The 14,658-nt window shown below is 49.1% G+C and overlaps 1 protein-coding gene across 1 annotated transcript in view; it reads right to left on the bottom strand.

Annotated features, from left to right (window-relative positions):
- Window positions 1–14,658, bottom strand: part of SLC16A2 (solute carrier family 16 member 2) — a 100,957-nt gene that overhangs the window by 18,988 nt on the left and 67,311 nt on the right. Inside the window, exon 2 of the mRNA XM_051969349.1 lies at window positions 1,904–2,048. Within this exon, the coding sequence (XP_051825309.1) occupies window positions 1,904–2,048 (145 nt within the window). The remainder of the gene's footprint in view (window positions 1–1,903; window positions 2,049–14,658) is intronic.

Genomic DNA, 14,658 nt, shown 5'->3' with positions numbered 1-14,658 from the left:
AGAGAGCTGAGTTCAGATCTTGCCTGATGCTTCCTATCTGTGTAACCTTGGACAAGTTTTTCTCTCTGCCCAAACTGGGCCTCAGTTTTTGCCTCTGAAAACACTGGGGTTTGGATTACACGATCACCTGGGTCCCTTCTGGCTGCGATGCCTCTTCCGACGGCTCTTGGATATTTAGCTCTGCTCACCTTTCTCTTGCATCACCGCCCCCATCTCCTCCATCTTCAGGCAGGTTGAGTCTCACATCGGCCAGATTGATAAGGAATCCCCCTGATGACCCCCACTTTCCCCAACCCGAGGAAAGACTTGGTGATTGACTTTTCTCCCACTCATACCCACTGGAGAAGGAGGGCTTTGTGAGCCAGGAGGCACCTCTATCTACCGGGGGATGGGGGGCAGATCCAGACTGCTTGGGGGTGACTTGGGCTGGGGGTGGGTCACTGTTTCTACAGCTGATGGACAAACCAGGATAGTGACAGGCTGCCACAACGGGAAGAGATTTGATTTCATCCTTTTGTTTGGTCCCAGGGGCCAAATTAAGAGCAATGGGTTTAGGTGGCAGAGGTTGATTTTGAGGGAAAACTTCCTGCCAATGAGAGCTGTTCAGGAGTGGAGAGGCCTCCCCCTCTTGCCTGATTTGTGGTATTCAGGCTTCCTGTTCAGCCTGGATTCAGTGCTTCTGCAGAAGTAAGGCAGATGGGTTCTGTGGCCTGATCCCAGCCGGGCATACTGCTAAATATTCCCATCTCTTCCTCTCTCCTACTGAAAACTGGCTCTGGCTGGCTCTGGTTCTACCCGGACCCACATCGTCCAGGCCTGGAGGTGGCAACTGGAAACAATCTAAAGCAGAGCCACGGACATAAAAGCACCTCGAGGTGAGTTTGCCTCTTCATAAGGCTGATGTGTCCTCAAGAACAGGCTCAGAGGCAGAGAAACTGAGTTCCAGTGGTAGCTCTGCTACCTTCTGCCTGTGTGATCATGGGCTGCTCCATTTCCTCTAGGAATGGTCTCCCGGCCCCCTAGCTCATAGGAGCATGATGATGACACACAATGGGGTCCTAGAGGAAGCGGTGCGGCCCAGTGGAGAATCCTGGCTCTGAAGTTGAAATTCTAGCTTTGCTCTGGCTGAGCTGGACAACTTATCTTACCCAGCAAGGCTTCGGTTTCCCAAGTGTAAAAATAAGGGATCTGGACTACAATCGGGAGGCCCTCATCTAGAAATGTCAATGATTATATTTCAGTGCAATTGTCTTTCTTTGTAACCCAATGTAGTTTCTTTTTATGCATTTAAAAACCCTCTCTGCTAAGGGAGGCCAGAGGCCAAGGGTCTAATTCATAAAGGAGGTTAAAACCCCCAGGATTAGAGAAAGGCCTCAAAGATTCTTTCTGGCCCATGATCCCATGAGTCTGCTTCCTATCCCCTGAACCCCACCAACTGACTCCACGGGCACTCCCGGGAATATCCACGGGGTCAGAAAAGGAGAGGTGCCACCTTGGGCTGGGCATGAGTATGGCTGGCAGCCTTTCCTCCCATGTTGGCAGTTTTCTTTATCAGAAAAGGAGGGCGACTTTCTTCTTAGGCCCTCAGTATGGGCTTGGAGTGTCAGCGTGGTGTCGGATGGTACAGAGAAGTTAGATTCAACTCACTCTCTGTTAAAATGGGAATAAATGCATTTGCTAGCCACCACACAGGACTGACCAGTTTTGAACGAGCCTTAAAGCAACAGAGAAGTAGATCATTTGAGAGCTACCTAAAGGTCAGGGTCCACGGGAGAACCAAGGACAGGGAAGATGGGCACCTAGATTTCAGGCCAAGTCAGTGACTCCCTGTACCGGCCATGGAGGGCAAGGGGGAAGGGGAAGGGAAGGGACACGGACTGGGCTTGGGCAACCATGGTCTTACTTGGTGAAGGAACTGCTGAGGAGGCCAATGAAGGCGACAGCTGCCCCGGCCGTCGCTGGGATTCTGCAGCCCATCCGGTCGGTGAAGATGCTCACGATGGGGGAACACAAGAAGATCATTCCCATGGCCAGGGCTCCAACCCACGCTGTACAGAGACACCAAGGATAGTGAGACCCCCTGGATTAGGCGAGTGCCTCCATTGGAAGTCAGCTCCAATTCTGAGAGTGCCTCCCATATCATCACCCAGGCCATCCCCTCCCACCCCAGCTTCCCTCCACGGCCACATAGTGACTTAGTGACCAGAACGTGGTCCTGGTCCTCCAGCTGCCAGTGCCTGAGAACCCAAATCATCAGGATATTCCATCCAAGACCTTTCCCACCACTTCTTCAGGGGAAGGAGAAGCGGAGCATTGGGGAAGACACTACGGGACAATGAACTTGGATGGGGAGACCGAGAGCGTGGACTCTTGTTCCAATGCTTGATCACTCTCGAGATTGTGGGAAAGTCAAGACGTCATGGGATTTGGAACTGGAAGGAACCTGAGAAATCATCTATGTTCGGTTTCCTCGTTCTACCAGTGAGGAAACTGAGGCCAGGAAAGATTAAGTAACGATAAAAAGGAGAAGGTTGGCCAGATGACCCCAAGGCTAGGAATCCTCTTCTCCTCAGACTGTTACCACCTCTCTGTTCTCTCTTCTCCAGGCTACATAATCTTAGCTCCTTTAACTTTTCCTCCTCGGTTAATTGCCAGCCCTATAATTATCTTCCCACTTTCTTCTGAATGTGTTCCAAGTTTGCAGCAGCAGCAGCAGCGGCAGCAACAACAAGAAACACTACTCTGTTACCGGTAGTGGGATCGATCTCCTTTGAGTTGTGAGGGGTTGGATGAAACGGTGAAATACTGGTCCCTCAAAACTCTGCTCCTTCTTGCGGCCTCCCCAGAATCATGCTCAAGCTAGATTACCCAATGGTTAGTGCATGCTGTTGGGGTGAAATAAGCTAGAGCCCCGTGAGGGCCAGTTTCTTTGACTCTGCTTCCTTGCTCCCCCCACCCCCAAACACTCAGCCCAAGCTCGGCTAGCTTGTCAATGAATATGGTAGGCCCCTGGAGAGACCAGGTGAGGGAAAGAATGGCCAGACTGTTTGGCTTAATGGAGAGGTTCACCATATTTGTGTTTCATGTTTGATATTTTCTAAACATATGGTTTTAGGCAAGTCACACTTCCTCTCTGAAGGTCTCAATTTCGTTGTCTCTTTTCAATTTCCTTGTCAACCCTCTACAAGAGGGTTGAACTAAATAATCTCTACTATGGACATCTCCAGTCTGTATCTATAATTGGATGATTACTAGAGTAACTCCATCCATGGTACTGAGAAAAGTCATCCCCTGAGATGTGTTTTTTCATCGTTTCCCATAATTCACTCCAAATTCAGAAGAAAGGGGATTTGCAAATAAACAGCCCTATAGGATGACTACTGTGGAGTGTCCAGTTGCTAGTGCCCTTGATCGCAGAGATTGCTTTATACCTACTTTTTCTAGGTTGTCATGGTTTATCTGTGTAATCGAACGTAAGCTCCCGGAAAAAAGGAGCTGGGTTTTCTCCGTCTTTGTATTCTCAGCATCTAACACAGGTACTGGCGCATAGAAGGTGCTTACATTTGCTGAAAAGCACCAATAACTTGGGCACGAAGGACAGTGAGACGAGGGAATGTGAAACGCTCAAATCCTAACATATTACAGCTGGAAGGAGCCTTGTTTATCATCTTCAACCTCTCTGACTCCCAAGTCCAGCCTTGACAACACTTCTCAGAAATTTGAAGGGGAGGGTCCAGGTGATAGGTCGGAGGGAGTCTGAGGGAAAGATCCCTTTTACTAGAGAGGGAGAGTCGGGGAAAGCTTCTTGGAAAAGGGGACATCTGAGTTTGGTTTTGGAGGAAGAACTTCAACAGGTGGAGACAGGTGTTAGGGTGAGTCCCACTGGGGACCTGTGTGAGTAGTGACAGCCAGGACAGGAGATGGAGAAGAGTCTAATGTGGCTGGATCTTTTACTTGGTGAAGAGGTGCTAGGGAGAGTAGAACCAGATTGTGAGGGTTCTTGAATAGCAAGAATAAGAAATGATACTTTAATAAGTTGTGGGGGGGCCTTTGAAGGAGCCAGATTTCCAAGGCTTTCCTTGACAATTAGCTCTGAAATGACACATGGATTTGTTACTAGGTAGAAAAGCACTTAAAAAAATTCTCTTGCCTGTTAGAGTGCAAAGGTCATTGAACTTAAAGTCAAATCCCAACTCTTCTGCTTAATTACTGGGTTCCAGAGCAAATAAATGGTTTCCCTTCTCCTCAGTTCCTCTATTTCCTCCACTGTCAAATGAAAGGAGCAGTCGAGATTCTGATCTTCCTTCCTGTCCAAGATCTCATGATCCTTGCTTACTTCCAGCTCCCAGCACCCCCTTTCCCCCCAATCAACCAATTCCTGAGGGAGGGCCTCATTCTTTGAGAACGCCTGTTCTGCCCTGTGGAACTCCCCCCCTTCCTCTCCCTTTCCCTTCCCCCTCAGGTCTTGAGGATGAGCTATAAATATATTCACACATGCGCACTCTCCAACTCTTTCATCCAAGTACTTCAGAGGAGACCCTTCTCGCAGCAGGCCCACAAGCTCCTCTGAGGATTGTCAGGAAAGAAGGGGGAACCCGCAGGGAGCTGACCCAATGTCTGCATTCCATAGGCACCCCTTTCCCTCCTTCCTCGGCTCCGATTAAGGCCCTGGGGAGTAGTAAACATGTCCCACCAGCCCTGCCTGCTTCCTTACCCATGGGGCTCCTTCATACACACACACACACACACACACACACACACACACACACACACACAGACACACACACACAGAGACACAGACACACAAACACCCCTTCTTCCTCAGGCTCCCAGGCCAAGGCCAGTGCCTTTGAAGTTTCTGGGGAGACACTCTGAAAAGAACCTAGGGATCCAGGAGGGGAGAGATAACAGAGACTCCCTCCTCCATCTCCCCTGCTAGGCTGCCGCCAAACGACTCTCCAAATTAATTACGGGCCTTCAGGAATCGGTGTATTCAAAAGCATTCTTGTCATAAGTGGGGGCCCGACGCTCAGGCTCAGGGAGGGAGGAGTGGAGCAAAGCCAAGGATAAGGGAGACAGACCCGGAGGGGGGAGGGAGGAAAGGAGAACGAAGGAAGGAAGGAGAGAGGGAAGAAAATAAAGATGGAAAGAGGCGGGGGAGTGAAATAAGGGAGAAGGACCGAGACAGGGGAAGGCAGGAGGGCGGGAGGAGGAAGGGAAGGGGAGAGGGCAGAGGGAGGTGGGGGCGGGTTGGGGGGCAGCGAGCGCCGTCCGAAGGCTCCGGCTTAGTAGCAAGGTGGGCGCAGTCCAGAAAGAACAGCTAATAGGATTAAGTGGTCAGGCACCAAGTGCAGCCATCCGAAACAGCTGTACCCAGCGCCAGGGAGGGGGCCGCCCCCACACCGCCTCCAGAAAGTGGATACTGTGTCTCCTGCAGTGTCGGCTCCCCCCCCCCCCCGCCAATCCCTAGCCCCCAGCAGCCTGGCGGGCTCTCGGGAGAGACGTTCCAGATGGCTGGAAAATAGTAGTGGGGGGCCTCGAAAGCGCCGGCGGGAGCACCCTGGGGGGCTTGTGGGCACCCATAGGCCCACGCGGAGAGGCTGGGAACCATGACTTGAGGTTTTAGTTTGTGCTTGACTCACCCTTGAGATCCTGAGCCAGGGAGAAGCCATGGGATGGGGTGTGGTGAAGAGGGCACGAGTTGGGTAGCAGTCATTACAGGGACCTGGATTTGAATCCCACCCATGCCACTTTCCAGAGAAATCGCTTTCTCTTTCCAGTTTCCACCTCAGAAGTGTTAGAGCAGGTGCTTTTTCAAAGCTTTAGGTCCCTTAGAGACCAACCCCCTTTTTCAAAGCAGGAGAGTAAAGGCCCGAGGCTAAGTGATCTGGGACAGAGTCACAGTCCAAGGAGCTGACTAGGATCCTAGATCACCGAAATCCTCCAGTGGACAAAAACCCTCTAGGCCACAGAAGAATCCTTCTGCCTTGTGGGAGTACCTGGCAAGAGCCCGAGAAGGCAGAGTATAGAGTGTTGGTTCCAGAGTTGGTGGAGGGCTTTGGAGGTCTGTAGGAGACAGCACATGGACTCGGACCTGTCTGTTCCTCCCTCAGCTCTCCCTAAATTCACGCTGCCATTAGCTGCTGGACTCCAGGCTCAAACATGGGCTGCCAGAATGGATCCCACCCAGAACCAAGCATGCTTTCATACAAAGACCCCAGACTTGAGTCTCCTCTCTTGGTTCACAGGCCAAGCTACTGAGTCATCCCAAAGTGGAATTAGACAGCGACAAGCTCCTCATGCCAGCAACCGCGAACATACAGGCCCGACCACATAATCTTCAATTCTCCCTCCCAAGATGACCACTTTGATCACGTAATGGCCCTACTCAACCTTCCATGGCTCCCTATTGATAGGTTCAAGTCCAAAATCCCTAGCCCGGCGTTGAGGACTCCATCCCTCTTCCCCTCCGATCTTGTTCTACTGCTTTGTCTTCCACCACTCCTGATTCATTGGCGTCAGTCTCCTCGATGGCCTCTAGCATTACCTGGATTGGTTAGCCTCCGAGTCCTTTTCATTTCCTTTCATCCTTCTGCTCATCCACATCCCAACCATCCTTCACAGCTCAGTGGAAATCAAGCCTCCTCTGGCAAACATGGCGATGGAGTGTTCTCTGCCAGCTTATCAAGCATCTTTTAACTGCTAAATCCCACGGTCTTTCTGCAATCTTATTCTTTTTGATTTCTTTCAGGCTTTTGACACAGTTTACCACCATCTCTTCCTACCGAGATACTTTCTCTTCAATTGACTTTCATCTTGGTTTGACTCCCATTCGCTCCCTCTCAGTCTCCTTTGCTGAATCCTTTTCTTCCTGCTTACTAAAAGACTCAGTCCTCAGCCCTCCTGTCCTCTCTCTCCGCTCTCTTCCTGGCGATCTCATCAGTTTGCATGAGTCCAATGACCAACTCTAGACAGATGACTTTGAGATCTCTATCTCCATATATCCAGACCCAGTCTCTTTCCTGAGCTGCAATCACACATCACTTGGCCATTCTGGAGGCATATCAGATCTACCACGTTCCAAAGGAAAATCAGAATCCTTCCTCCCAAATTCATTCCCTTTCCAAACTTGCCCATTACTGCTGATGATACCCGCCATTCTTCCAGTCACTCGGCTTCAAAACCTCAGGATTCTTCTTGATTTTGGATGAATGATGCTTCCACCCCCACTTGGGATTTATTCCATCCACCTTAACTCCATTCAGAGCACAGCTCAGGGGCCATTCCTGCAGGAGGCCCGTCCAAATCCTTTGCAGATGCTGGCACTTGGTCTCCTTCTTGAAATGACTTTGTATGTGCTTTGTGTTTAACATATGTTTAACACGTACACTTAGGTAAGTTCCTTGAGGGCAGGGGCTGTTTCATTTTTGTCTTTGCATTTCCACCGCCTAGCCCAGTGCTTTAACAGATGCTTGATAAATTAATCGAATGAGTGTAGGGGAAAGTGCCCTGGGCTGGGAAGAGAGGATATTTGGATTTTCACGAATCAGTCAATCAACATATATTAAGAGCCTCCTCTGTGCCAGGTACCATGCTAAACATTTTCTCTCTGAGCCTCCACTTCTTCATCTGTATAATGGAAATGTTAGAAGAGATGATTTCTATGTTCCAAAGCCTTTCTTCCAATTCCATCGCAGTTCCCCGTTCCAAGGCCCTTCCAATTCTCCAGAATAGGTGTGAGGGAGAAATGATAAAAAAGCCCAAAGAATTGCAGAGTTGGAAGGGCCCCGGGAGGCATCTGGACCAATCCATGGCCACACACACATCTACCGGTCGAGTGCTCATCCGGACTCTAACTGGATCTGCCATCACTTCCCAAAGTAGCCCATTATTCTATTTTCGGCCAGCTCCAGCTAGATTTTCTTAAGTGGACCCTCGATGGTCATTTCTGTACCTTCCCACTGTCCTCTAGGACCAAGCAAAGGAAAACTAATTTTGTATCCAAACGATAACCTTTCAAACACTTAAAGATAATGATTCCATTTCCCTCTCCTCCCCTATGTTGCCAGGTAACATCTTCATCCTATACCTTGATTCTCTAGTGCTGCGATTTTATGTATAGCCTCTGTAACCCATCTCCAGGCTCTGCCCTCTATTACTGAATCTCATACCAAAACCTGGGAACACCAGATCTGGGAGGAACAAGGAGGTTTCCAATGACTTATACGAGGTCACTCGGTAGAGAAGGATAGAATACTTGGATCCTGTTTCCAGGCTGTTGTCCCCGGATGAGAACGAGGGGACAATTCGACTGGAAGGATGAAGAGTTAAATGGGCCTGGAAAGATACTTGGGAGCCAGATTGTAGACTGTCTTAAATGCCAGCCTAAGGAGCTCGCAGCTAGAGAAAATGGGGAGCCACCGAGGGGTTCAGAGTGGGGGGTGATGTTGTTACACTTATGTATTTATATAATATTTGGGCAGATGTGTGAAGGATGAATTGGAGAGGGGAGAGACTAGAGTTCGATTGGTTAGGAGGCTATTCCTATAGATCGAGGAAAAAGTAACAAGGCTCTGAATTAGGGTGAAGGTAGTGAGGGTGGAGAGGAGTTGAATAGATCTCATGTAAGCAGGTTGACGAATTAATTCTGGTGAATTAACCATTGCCTTCCTCAGCCTCTTCTTTAAACATGGCAAAGCCAACCCCTTAGTCGGAAAGAGTTTCTCGGGTGCATTGCTTTCTGGTAGAAAGGAGAGACATGCAGCAAAATAGGGACTGCAGGTGAGAGAGAGGGGAGGGGAGGAGATGGAAGAGAAGGATCACCAAGAAGGGACCTGGGGGCTCTATGACAAACCTTACCCCTCTCACAAGTGGGTGGCTGTCAGAAATGGGAGATCTTGGCACTTGGTCTAGGTCCCCCTCTGGGAAGAGCGAGCCTGGGCAATTGAGACTCGGTTTCTTCATCTGCAAAATGGATTAAAAAGTCTTGTCCCATCTACTCCTAAGGGTGGTAGTGAATGATGCTTTTGGATGCCCTTAAAGAGACTCAGAAGAGTGCCCACTTTGCTAATTATGCTCCAGTTCTTGGGGGCTAGGCCATGTCAATGCTCTTAGAAAAAAAAAAAGTTAATTATCTTTGGATTCCAAGGCCTTAAGGACTGCAGCTCTCTCACCCCCCCCCCCCCCCCCCCCGGCCCCTGGTGCATACCTTTGCCTTAACTCTCCTGGTTACATAATAGAAAGTGATCTTGAAATGTTTCTTTTCTAGGAAAGGAGACAAAGAAAACCTAATAGTTTTAAGTGAAGGGCTCCAAATTTCCCTTGGTATTTTCATTATTTTTAAGATTCTCAGAAACCCAGAGTTAAGACTCTCTCCACCTTGGGGATTAGCCTCAGTGCCAAGGTTTTTGGACCCCCTTCTGACCGGGCCCCCCCCTACCTGGCCCCTCCTGCTCGGATCCCTTGGCTGGCCCCTCCTGAGAGGTAAGGAGGGCCCAGAAGATTTGAATGGGGAGGAGGGAACTTTCTTCCCTAGCCTGCCCTAGAAATGGTGGGGTCAGTCCCCCTTTAGACTCCTGGTTTACAATTCTAGCAAGGCCTTTTGCTCTGAGTTGGAGTGTTTTATTCTCTGACTTTAGTGGGTAAGTCTATAGAGAGGCCTGGGAAAATGGGAAAAGTCTAGGGAGGCAGAGATTTTGAAGGCCAACTTGGGCCCCTACTCAGTTTCCCAGAATGAGTTTGTGAGGGACATTTTCCCAGTATTCTGTCCTCTCGTGGCCCCTTACTGAGACTAAAGCCGTCAGCCTCCAAATCGGAGTTTAGTGTCAAACCACGCCAATGAATCCCTTGGGGATAATAAAATGATTGGGGATGGTTAGATAGGTCTTTATGATAATATGGCAGCTCTTTCACATCTGAGGTTGAGCTCCTGAAAAATGGTATCCCTGTTTCCATTTGTATCCCTGGTGCTTAATAAGTGCTTTACACATAGTAGGCACTTAAAAATACTTTTTAAAAAATCCATCTATCTATCCATCCGCCCATCCCAAATATCTGTTGAGCCCCATAACAGTCTTGTGAGGGATGAATGCACAAACTGATTGTTCCTTTATAGATGTGGAAACTAAGGCTACAGAACTAGTCATTGGTAAGGTCCAATCTTTGGTTCCAAATCCAATTTTCTTTCTGGTATGTAACACGGGACCCTGGATTAGCAGTCACAGAATATTAAAGATGAAAAGGGCTTCAGAAAGCATCTAGTTCAACCCATGCCTGAAAGAAATTCTCTTCCAAGGCATCCCAACTAATTGGTTATCCAGGCACTGCTTGAATACTTTTAGTGAGTGGGAACTCACTACCTTACCCCCCTCCTCATCCATTTCACTTTTGGACAGTGGTGATTGTTACTGGGTTCTTCCTTGTACCAAATTTAGATCTGGTCTTGGTTCTGCCCTCTGGCGCCAAGCTAAACAAGCTTCACCCTTCTTCCAGAAAACATTTCTTCAGACCCGGCTCTGAGCTATCTCAATGCCAGTCACCCACCATGTCACCTCTCTGAATCCAGTTGGGCATGTTGAACTCCAGTTGTGGGGGGTGGGGGTGGGAGAGTTTCCTTAAGAAGTCTCTCGATTTCTGGGACTGTACCAAGGCCAGCTGGGAAATGGCAGCAACAGATGGGCTCTGGTAACGCAGAGTGGGTGGGAGCGGGGGCGATTTCTCAGAGCGTCAGCCTGCCATCAGCGATGGCGCAGTCTGCCAGGCTGGGAGGTGGAAACAGCAACGCTAACAGACCCACCCCCTCAGCTCTCTCCTGCCTCTCCCCCCTTCACCATCCATAGCAGCTGTGTGTGTGATGAGCGGGCCCCACCTTTCCCCATGGGAGGAGATGGACAGGCCTAGTCTGCTCTTCCCAGACTCCCACATTCAGCAGCAGCAGCTTGATAGCATCAAAGGAAGCTGTGCTTTGGAGCTGGGAGAGACCTTAGGGATCACTTATACCAACTCCATTTTACTTAAGAAGGACCAGGGGTCCTGAGGGAGCTAACACTGGACTCAGGCATATCCCCAAGCATCCCGTGTATCTCCCTCCCAAAGTCACGGTGGCCATAACCTTGCCTTCAGGCCTCCCTTCTCTGCCATTCCAGAGTGGCATTTACTGCCCCTACCATTTCCATGGTACTTATCATGGAATTCTTGTGAAAGGTACCATGGTCTCATAGAAAGAACATTAGGTTTTTAGTCAGTCACCACATCTGCAACTTGGGGCAAGTATCTTCCCATTTATGATCCTCAGTGGTCCTATCTGTAAAACGGATGAAGACGGTCGAGCACACTGATTCTCAAACACTTTTGGCCCAGGCCCAGCAGGGCCCGAGCATAGACCCGAGCACGTGCTTACAAGTAGAAGCTCCATAGAATTGATGGCACCCCCTAGGAAAGGAAACTCAATGGGCTTAGCTGGCTTTTGTATCCATGGGGACAAATACTTCAAACAGGCATCGGGCCAGGCCCTGAGCTGACCAGGAGAAAGTAAGTTGGATTGCCTTTTTGGTGACTGCTTCTTGACACAGAAACTCACGTTTCTAACCCCAGTGTTCTCCTAGTCATACTAGGAAGTTGTGAGTCTAGGAAGGCCACAAAACCTTGAAAGATCAACAGTGCCCTTGGATTGCCTCGTGGTGGCTGTAAGGAGGCTGGGCCCATCACCAATGACGAATTTGGGGCAAGAAGACATCAAATATTTAAGGACAAGTTTAAGTGGACAACCAGGTGGATCGGTCATATGTCAAGAATGATTGGCCACAAGTGGCTAGCTGAAGCGGTGTCCTTGGAAGAGACAAGGACAAGGGGGCAAGGAGGGAGATCTAGGGTGGATTTCCTGGGCCATGGGCAAGAATCATACAGGATGAAAAGGAAATGGGGTGTAATCTGTACTGGTGAAGGCATCTCTGAATCCTAGAGCAAGAAGGGATTTCACAGGCCATCTAGCCCAAGCAATATCTGCCCAAAGGCCCTTTTACCATTCCCTAAGGAGCTGGCACCTAACCTCTGCTTGAAGACCTCTAGTAAGGGCCAAATCTACAGTCTCCTAAGGTAGTCTCTTTCACTTTGGGCCACCTCATCAGGAGGTTTTTGTGGATAGCATATAATTGACCTCGTGGCAATCACCTCCCAAGTGACTTCTCTCAACACCCCTCAGGTGCTCAGTGGCTGTCAGAGCTGGGGTTTGAAAGGAGGCTTCAGGGGTTTTGGATTGCTTGTCCGAGCCCCCAAGGCTTCTCCCTGTAGAAGTCTCTGAATTTTGTCACCTCCTGGTCCCTGAGCTCAGGAGATGGTCTGCATTCGGAGCAAGGCCTTTTTCAAAGAACTCCCAGCACTCCCATTTATCATCTCATTTGATCCTCCCAGAAGCCCTTCATTTAATGGGCCCAGAAGCCCCATTTTCAGCCTCCCACGCTCTGTCAGAATACAGGCCTGTTCCAAATGGTTACCTAACTTCTTTCTTTCATTTCCACAATACTTTTCAAAACCCTGAATCCCAAGGAATAATGGGGCCTCTGGCTGCAAACACTCCACTCCCCTACTTTCTTCTTCCTTGGCTTGCTAATAAAAATAAAACCAATTCCTGTTTCTAGGCCTCTTGGAGGTTTACAAAAAAACAAAAAAAAAACCTTTCCTTACCAGAGCCATGGGAAATAGTTGGTACAAGCTTTCTTATCCTCATCTTTCAGAAGAGGAAGATGAAGTTTAGATCAGAACAATAGCTTGCCCTGGATCCTGCAAGCAGCAAAGTATTTGAACCCAGATCCAGCCTGCCAACGCGGGGCTTCTTTTTGCTCCAGTTCACCCCTGCCCCTTTCCTTACTTGCCAGTCCCTGGAATGTTAGGATTCTTCTGGAAAGTTCTTCCCCAAATTCCTCTTTGCTCATTTGCTGGTCTAATTTTTACTTGTTTTCTCCAGGACCCAGCCTTGCCATTTACTAGCGGTGTGGTAAGTCACTGGAGGATTTCATGGAGGAGATGAGAGGTTGGAATAGTGTCTAAAGTCTCTTAAAACTCTACCCATCCTAGCATTCTAGGTCCAAAAATGAGCTTTCAGCCTGTTGTCCCACTGTGCTGAACCTCAGCTTTCTTAGCCTTAGAGTAGCAATGATACCACCCAAAGAACCTATCTGACAAATAATTTTACAGAAAGGATTTTGTAGACCTTAGAGTGCTAAGTCGATGTCAGCCAACATTTTTCCTTTTCTTTCTTAAGTTTTGACTGTGGGCCTAGCCTACTCACTGTTTGGGGGGTTACCAGAGGAATATTATAACCAGTTGTGTTAAGTTTCCATCCTGGGAGTTCAGAAGAGGTTGAAAGGCCCTATGCCTTCTGCAGGCCGCCATTCTCCAAAACACCCTCACTCTATACCCCATTGGGCCCTCGCATACTTTGGGACTGAGCTCATTGAGGCAGGGCCCAGGGCAGCCCAATGACCTAGAGACACCCTGGCATGGGTAGGAAGAGAGAATTGCAAGGACGTTGGTTCTCAGCTTTCCCTGGAACAAGTCCTCTCTGCCAATGGGCATGGATTTCACCACCTGCCTCAGGCTCGCTGGAGATCCACAGAGACAGAGCTGGGCCGATACAAAGGGAAAAGTCCCTTCCCTCCAACTTAGCCATGTTCAAGGCTGACAAAAGCACCTCAGTCAACTTGGAAGAGCTTCTTTGATCACTAGCCTTTGTTAAAAGGCTTCAATTATGCCCCCTCCTAGAAAGTCATAGGGTATAGAGCTGAAAAGGTCCTCAGATGAAAAAAAACCAGGAAGCCCCTTCCCTTGGCTCCAAGTTGGGCTGAACACCTTGTAGCACCTGGCACATTAGTAAGGGCTTAAATGAGAGTTTGTTGACTGACTGAGTGAAGGGGCTGGGGCTAGTTTCCTTTCCCGTATTTCAGGAGGGAAGGCAGAATTTCCAAGCCTGTTATCATGGCCCTATTTCTGGACACACCTAACCTTTAAAGGGCCTCTAGTAGAAGAGAGAGGTTCAGGGAATTGTTCAATGCCTCAGGCCTTCTTTCAGGCTCCAAAGGCACCAGCCAGTCTCTGACAGGGAGCAGCTGCAATTCAGATACTTCCCAGGGTACTTGGATCCCACATGTTGTAGCCACATGGGAGCCCATCTACTCGGCTCCCGGCCGAATCCCTCTTTGATTAATTAGGTAATTATAGTCAGAGTGGCCAAAACTTGACAAATCTGGCCCACGGGGGTGGGGGCGGGATGTGGCTGTTTCCTTTGGAAGGCAGTGGGGTATAGTGGGGAGCTCTCGGATCTTAGACTTTAGCCAGTCCACGCATCTCATGGTACAGAGCAAGAAAATGTCGCTGTGGCTGGAGGTCAGAAGACTCAAGTTGCGCCCCTCAGCACGTGCATGACCTGAAGCAAATCACTTCCCCTCACAGATCCTCAATCTCCTCATCTGTTAATAAGGTGGGGCAATCATTTTTGCACTGCCCAACTCACTGGGGTGTTGAAGGAAAGGACTTTATAAACTACAACGCCCTATGGAAATATCAGCTACAATAGCCATGACGAGGGCGATGGCTTGGGTTCATATAGCGCCTTAAAAAAATCCTTTTTATCATGAACTTAAATATCAACAAACATGAACATTT

The sequence above is a fragment of the Antechinus flavipes genome, chromosome X, assembly GCF_016432865.1.
Source record: "Antechinus flavipes isolate AdamAnt ecotype Samford, QLD, Australia chromosome X, AdamAnt_v2, whole genome shotgun sequence".
In the NCBI taxonomy this organism is placed as follows: Eukaryota; Metazoa; Chordata; class Mammalia; order Dasyuromorphia; family Dasyuridae; genus Antechinus; species Antechinus flavipes.
Note: the sequence above shows the minus strand (reverse complement) of the source record. Positions and strands in the feature narration are given on the sequence as shown.